Source organism: Mus pahari, chromosome 23 (genome assembly GCF_900095145.1).
Source record: "Mus pahari chromosome 23, PAHARI_EIJ_v1.1, whole genome shotgun sequence".
In the NCBI taxonomy this organism is placed as follows: Eukaryota; Metazoa; Chordata; class Mammalia; order Rodentia; family Muridae; genus Mus; species Mus pahari.
In genome coordinates this window covers 32,990,710-32,998,374 of record NC_034612.1, presented here as the reverse complement: position 1 = coordinate 32,998,374, position 7,665 = coordinate 32,990,710, and the positions used below count along the sequence as shown (strand labels likewise).

Below are 7,665 nucleotides of genomic sequence, written 5' to 3'. Positions count from 1 at the left end.
AAATTCAGCAGCGTGTGCGCATGAAGGTTGCTATGGTTATAAAGGATACCTGAGCGCTGTGACAGATGACTTGGAGCGCAGTGTGTAGCGCGAATGGCAAATGCAAAGGTCTGGAGCAGGACGCACGTTGGTGTGACAGCAGGAAACTGCGGAGGTAGCTTAGAGACTTGGTCTCTCGTGACCTTCTGGACGCCTCTGAACCCTGATAGCACTTTATGCCACACCCAATATGGCGACCGCACCGGGTCCATCGGGGCGCAAGCGGAAGTACGTCTAGGAGTGCGCCGCAGCCACGCCCCTTACCGGGGTCTCTGTGGAGCTGGGGCCGCGCCGGCTTGGAGCATCCCTGCGCTGGCAGGCTGGGGGACTGGGAGGCTGCAGCTCCGGCGGCTAGCTCCGGAGAGGTACGACCTGCACCTCCAGCCCCGGCGGCTGGAGTCCCCTCTGGGCTTCCCATCCCGACCCTGGCCTTATTCCGAGGCCCATCCTTGCCCTCTCCCACCCTTCTCCCAGGCCCTCTCCTCTCCTGACCCCATCTATCCCCAGGCTCACAATCCCGATGGCCAGAATGGACCCTTTCACGTGGCCTGCTGAGTTTGCAGGCCTTCCCCCCCCCCCCCGTCTCCTTGTGTGTTGGCTCTGCTCTCGCAGCTATGGGACGTTGTCCCTTCTGCTTGTGTTTTCTTGTTTGTTTTACACTGTAGCCCAGTCCGGCCTGGAGTTCAGTGTGCAGCCCAGGCTGGTTTTGAACGTACAGCAATCTTTCTATTGTAGCCTTTGTAAATCTGGGGTTACAGGTGTGCATCATTATGCGGGGTTTAATATGCAGCTAAGGGTGGAACCCAGGGCTTCGTCCCCATTCCCAGCCCCGACTTCTTCTTCTTCTTCTTCTTTTTTTCCTATCAGCTTAAGTGCAGCCCACTTCTTTCTGGAGTCTACTTGTGATGGGCGGGAGTGTGATAGGACGTCGGACTGACCCCAGAGCTTTATGATTTAGGTCAGCTGGAGAGTCCCACTGCGTCTTGTTCCGGGTGTGCAGTATTTTCTCAGCAGACAACAGTATGGGGCCGTGGCGGAGGTTAGGGAAGCCTCTGGCAGCTTCCCTGTTGCCTTCCTCCCTATCTTGAGTTATATTTGTTCTTTCCTAGGACTCGCACCTGGGGGTACGTCTGTTTATCATATTAGTGTGTGTGTGCGTGAGCACCGGCATGTGCATGTCATGGCGTACATATGGAAGCCAGAGGACCACTTTCAGGAGTTGGTTGTTGTCTTTCAGCTTGTGTATATTTGTGTGTGTGTGTGTGTAACTGTGTGTGGGTATGTGCACATGAGTGCAGGTGTCTGAGGAGACCAGAGGATCATGTGCACCTGCTGTTGGAGTTACAGGTGGTTATCAGCCTCCCCAGTGTGGGTGCTGGGAACCGAACTCTGGTCCCCCGAAAGAGTAGTACTAAATTATCTCTTCTGCATCTGCCTTTCCCCTGGTTGAGGCAGGATCTCTCTTGATCGTGTATACTCCAGAGTAGCTGACACTTGTGAGCTTTTGACTGATGCCCCCATCTCCTCCTCTCACTTTGTGCTAGCATTGTTGGGATGGCAGATGTGGGTCACTGCATCCAGCATTTTATTTGGATCCCAGGGTTTGAACTTAGGTCATCGGGTTTGCAAGGCAAGCTCTCTTGCTCACTTAGCCGTCTTGCTGGTCTCTGGGCACACTTTTAAGTCTTAGGAGTTTCCTTGCATTTATCCAGTGAGTCTTAGAAGTGTTTTCCAGGGTATCAGGACCATGTCTGGGGTCTGTTAGAAGCTTCTCTTCATTTGAAGAAAACCGGACTCAGAAGTGTTTCCTTGATTGACAGGAAAGAGAGTGTGGTCCAGCTCTAGACTAATGACAGAGGAGTGAGGTGGTAGAGGAGTTGTGTAGCCACCTGTGGATAGTATTGCTGTATTAGTATTGCTGTATTAGTATCTCTCAATGACTTCTCTTTTTTTTTTTTTTTTTTTTTTTGTTTTTGTTTGTTTTTTTCGAGACAGGGTTTCTCTGTGTAGCCCTGGCTGTCCTGGAACTCACTCTGTAGACCAGGCTGGCCTCGAACTCAGAAATCCGCCTGCCTCTGCCTCCCGAGTGCTGGGACTAAAGGTGTGCGCCACCACGCCCGGCTCAATGACTTCTCCATGCTAAGGATTAGATAGACATGTCTGCTCGTGTGGGCCTATGGAGTCCTGATTCAAAAGCTCCTCTGTTCCTTGAGTGGGCAACATAGCCAGCAGGCTCAAGCTGTCTTTCTGTCTCAGACTCCTAAGTAGACCCACATTGCTGTGCCTGGCTCGTGTGTGTGTGTGTGTGTGTGTGTGTGTGTTCGTGTTCACAAGCACTCTATCTTAGAAAGCATTGTTTTAAATAAAAAATTTATTTATTTATGTGAGTACACTGTAGCTGTCTTCAGACACACCAGAAGAGGGCATCGGATCCCATTACAGATGGTTGTAAGCCACCATGTGGTTGCTGAGAATTGAACTCAGGACCTTTGGAAGAGCAGTCAGTGCTCTTAACCTCTGAGGCATCTCTCCAGTCCTAAAAAGCACTTTTTAATTAATTGTTTTTGAGACAGAATCTCATTATATAGACCAGACTGGCCTTTAACTCACAGAGATCCTTTTGCCTCTGTCCCCCATGTGCTGGGATTAGAGGTGTGTGCCAGCACACCCAGCAAGTGGTTTTGTTTTGTTTTGTTTTATGTGAATGTGTGTTTGAGTGTTTGCTTGGTGTATGTAAGTGTACCATGTATACAAAGTGCCCACAGGCCAGAAGAGAGTTGAGCCCCTGGGACTTTAACAGTAGTTAATGCTGGTTGTGAACCATCATGTGGGTGCTGAGAACTGAACCTGGCTCCTGTAAGAGCTCAGTTAATGGCTGAGCCATCCTCTCTCCAGCCCTTCCACCTTATATTTTCAGACAGGGTCTCTTTGAACCTCACTGATTTAGGCTGACTGTCCGGGCATCTTCAGGGATCCTTCTGTGTCCACCTCACCATTGCTAGGACTGCAGCTGCAGGCTGCCACTCTAGGCTTTTTAACAAGGGTGCTGGGGATCCAAACTCAGGTGTTAGTGCTTGTATGGCAAGCTCTGTACGAGTAAGACATCTCTCCAAGAAGAGAGACTGTCAGTTCAAAGTCATGCTGACAAACCGGCTACCAAAGCCTGGCTGCGAACTGCCTGGCGGTTGGAAGGAGGACTCAGGAGGGAGGAGGTTGTTGGAAATCATAAGGGTAGATCTTCTGTTTGGATTTGTTGGGAGGACTGCTGACCAAGCCGGCCTTTACTTTGTAGTCCTGACTCATCCTCCTAAGTGTAGGATCACAGGTGTGTGGTTCACAGGGGTAATTCTCAGTGTGACAGCCTAGGGTCCAGTGAAGAAAGAGAACAGCTGGGGTCGGGGATGAAAGCAGAGCTTTGGGCTCGGATGGAGAAGGATCCACGTGGAAGACTAGAATCAGTGTGTCCCAGGGGCAGTGCCTGAGTCAACCCGGTGACTCTGTTTGCATGTGTGTGTGTGCATTTGTGCATATGCCTGTGTGATTACAGGAGCGCACTGCTATGCTTGGTGTGTATGTGTGTGTGTGTGTGTATTTCTCTGTGTGTGCTTGTGCATATGCCTGTGTGATTACAGGAGCGCACTGCTATGCTTGGTGTGTATGTGTGTGTGTGTGTGTATTTCTCTGTGTGTGCTTGTGCATATGCCTGTGTGATTACAGGAGCGCACTGCTATGCTTGGTGTGTATGTGTGTGTGTGTGTGTATTTCTCTGTGTGTGCTTGTGCATATGCCTGTGTGATTACAGGAGCGCACTGCAATGCTTGGTTTTTCAAATTCTCTAGCCTGCTTTGGCGTGTCATAGTTCTAAGCCAATAGTATTCCAGTTCAGCTGCCATAAGTAAATCCCAGCAGGAGCCTGCTGTCTGCAGGGAGAGTGGGTGTGGCGCGGGGTGGCTGTGAATTGGACTCAGGTCGGCCTGGTTCTGTGCTTTCTTTCTCAGGCAGTTAAGAAAAGAAAAACCCTTGATCTGGAGAGATGGCTCAGTCAGTAAAGTGCCTGTTCTGCATCTCTAGCAGCCATGGGAAAAGCAAAGTGGGGTGGTGCATGTCTGTGTCTGATCCCGTGCTAGTGGGGTAGAGGCAGAGGGTCCTAGGGCTGGCTGGCTGGCCCGTCTAGATGAGCCCCAGACAAATAGGACAGAGACTCAGGAAGGCACTCCCTGTCCACCCAGGCTTACACACACACACACACCTCCACATATGTGTGACCACATACATAACACACATACACCCAGGATGCTAACAAGGAAGCCCTTCTGTAAGATAGGAGTACTAGTGCACACCTGCTGTAAGATAGGAGCAATAGTGTACACCTGTGATCCTAGCCAGCTTTTTTTTTTTTTTTTAAAGATTTATTTATTTTATGTATGTGAGTACACTTAAGAGGGCATCAGATCCCATTACAGATGGTTGTGAGCCACCATGTGGTTGCTGGGATTTGAACTCAGGACCTCTGGAAGAACAGTCAGTGCTCTAAACCGCTGAGCCATCTCTCCAGCCCCCTAGCCAGCTTTTCTTTCTTCTCTCTGAATAAGGACTTGTTGGGTAGCCTTGGCTAGCTCGGAAGTCAGCATGTAGAGCATGCTGGCGTCTTTTGATTGGCACATCTGAGAGGGTGCTGAGCTGAGTGCAGGAGGGGTCCCCAGTTCTTGCAGTTGCTGCCGCTTGTAGGGAGCTGGGAAGGAGCTCCAGGTGAGAGCCCATCTGAGGTTCAGGAGACCCTACTGTCATCCCCAGTACTGCAGATACAAAGGCTGGGAAGGGAGGCAGGAGGCTCAGTCATCGAGCTGATCTGTGGCCACACGAGACCTCTATCAGAAACCAAACACCACCAACAAACCCACAGAGGCCAAGGATCGGAACACCAAGACTGAAAACTTGGATTTTTTTCATTTTTATTTTTAGATTTTTCGATTTTTGTTTTTGTTTTTTTCCAGAGCTGAGGACCGAACCCAGGGCCTTGTGCTTGCTAGGCAAGCGCTCTACCACTGAGCTAAGATTTTTAGATTTTTAAATGTTTAAAAATTAATTAATTTTCTAGACAGGATTTTAGTGTGTATATAGCTCTTGCTGTGTGAGAATTCACTCTGTAGACTAAGCTGGCCTTGAGCTCACAGAGATCTGCTTGCCTCTGCCTTCTTGGTTCTGTTTGTGTTACACAGCGTGTGTGTGTGTGTGTGTGTGTGTGTGTGTGTGTGTGTGTGTGTGTGTGTGTCTGTTTTGGGGTATGTGCATGTTAGTTGCCTATAGCAACCAGAAGAGACAGACCATCAGATTCCCTAGAACTGAAGTCACAGGAGGCAGACAGGAGCTACCCAGCGTGGGTGCTGGGAACTGAACTCTGGTTCTCTGCAAGAGCAGTGTGCACGTGTAACCTTTGAGCCACCTCTCCAGCCGTGACCACCTTAGCTCTATCCCAAACCCTACCCTGTGTGTTAGAAACTGACTTCCACAGTTTCACAAGATGCCAACTCTCTCTTACACAGACACACACACTCTCTCTCCTCAGAAACACACACAGATGTAAACATAAATAGATAAAAATAAAAGAGAGAAAATTCAGTATATTCCGAACCTGTGGAATTGCTCAGTGTCTTGTGTAAATTGTTGTTGTTATTTGGGTAAATGTCTGAGAAGCAGACTGGCCGAGGTGCGGGCCGAGGTGCCGGGGCCTGTGCACGCTGTATGTTGCTGTGTGCCTTGTATGCTGTATGCTGCGTCTGGTGGAACGTTCCTGTGATCCTAGCACTTGGGAGGTAGAGACAGGAGGATCAGGAGTCCAAGGTCCTCTTTGGCTAGTTTGTGGTCAGTTTCAGTTATATGAAACACTGTCAAGAAGGAAGGAAGGGAGGAAGGAAGGGGAAGAGAGGAAAGAAGAAAGGATGGATGGATGAGGGAGTAGAGTGATTGTGGGAAGGCAGGCATGGTGGCACTTGTGTCTGTCCCCAGTATGCTCAAGCTAGGGCTGGGCCACATAACAAGTTAGGTACAGCCTAGGCAAGCTCTGTTTTAATACCCAGGAAAAGCCAGAACCCTTGTGCCTTGCTTGAAAACGGCCTTCAGTTCATCCTTCTCACATTGTCTCCTGGTATGCAGCTCTAAGAGGGGATTCTAGGGAACTCGGTGTTCTCTGCAGCTCTGCAAAGAGCTGGTAAAACTCCTCTACTGAGGGGGTAGGATCTTCCCGCCCTGCATCCCCAGCGCCGGGTTCCAGATGCAGGCTCCCTTACACAGCTTTTTATGTGGGTGCTAGGGATCCAAACTCAGGTCCTTCTGCTTGTCCAGCTAGCATCTAAAGGCTGATCCACCACTGCTCCCTCTGTTGTCCCTCACTTCCAGGACATGTCCAATGATGAGGAGGCAGCGGCAGAGGCAGCGGCAGAGGCAGCGGGTGACACCCACCTGCTTGGCTTCTCTGATGAGATCCTCCTACATATCCTGAGCCATGTCCCCAGCACGGACCTGGTTCTCAGTGTGCGGCGCACCTGCAGGAAGCTGGCAGCCCTGTGCCTGGACAAGAGCCTGGTGCACACCGTGCTGCTGCACAAGGACTACCAAGTGAGGCAGGGTGGACGGGAGGGCGGGGTCAGCCAGGTGCCAGCCTGTGGGGCCAGTGGCAGGCACTGGTGTTTGCACACAAGACTGTGCCTGGGAATGGTCTTCAGGATACACTGAGTGGCAGAGCCAGGGTAGAAGAGGGTAGGCGGCTTGCCCCATGACGGGGGTGGGGGGTTGGAGGAGAGATGGACATAATACATGTGGGTGGAGTTCCGGAAGGGAGGGAGCCTGGGCCTCAAACGCAGGGGTCAGTGGGAAGCCTTCCATGTGGGCACTGCAGAATGGAGTTGCTGCACCACAGGGCAGACTGTGGAAGGTCGTTATGGAGTGGCACAGCAGATGGATGCCACAGTAGACATTGCTGTAGAGCGGCTGCCTGCCATTGCTCTGGGCTGAGGTCTCTGATCTACTGAGACATAAGTCTGCCATAGTAGGACACACATGTAGTCCCATAGTAGGACACACATGTAGTCCCATAGTAGGACATACATGTAGTCCCATAGTAGGACACACATGTAGTCCCAGCACTCAGGAGGCTGAGGCAGGGTGCTCATGGCTGAGACCAGGTTAGCCCCAAACAGACAGACAGACAGATAGGTGTGCCTGTGTGCCCGATGGTGGCATGTACCTAAAATCCCAGCACTCAGGAGTCAGAGGATCTGTAAATTCAAGCCCAGACTGGTCTACAGAGTTCCAGGTCAGCCAAGGCTACACAGTGAGACCGTGACATAAAAAAAAAAAAAATACAACAGTATGCCGTGTGGTGGTAGTACATGCCTTTAGTCCCAGCACTCAGGAGGCAGATTTCTGTGAACTTGAGGCCAGCCTGGTCTACAGAGTGAGTTCCAGGACAGCTAGGACTACACAGAGAAACCCTGTCTCAAAAACAAACAAAAATTATAGCTTTAAAAAGCTAGTTATTGGGCTGGTGAGATGGCTCAGTGGGTAAGAGCACCCGACTGCTCTTCTGAAGGTCCAGAGTTCAAATCCCAGCAACCACATGGTGGCTCA

The 7,665-nt window shown here is 50.7% G+C and overlaps 1 protein-coding gene across 1 annotated transcript in view; it reads left to right on the top strand.

Annotated features, from left to right (window-relative positions):
- Window positions 1-271: 271 nt before the first annotated feature.
- Window positions 272-7,665, top strand: part of Fbxl18 (F-box and leucine rich repeat protein 18) — a 24,329-nt gene continuing 16,935 nt past the window's right edge. Inside the window, exons 1-2 of the mRNA XM_021186783.2 lie at window positions 272-404; window positions 6,436-6,654. Coding sequence (XP_021042442.1) covers window positions 6,439-6,654 — 216 coding nt within the window. The 5' untranslated portion in view covers window positions 272-404; window positions 6,436-6,438. The remainder of the gene's footprint in view (window positions 405-6,435; window positions 6,655-7,665) is intronic.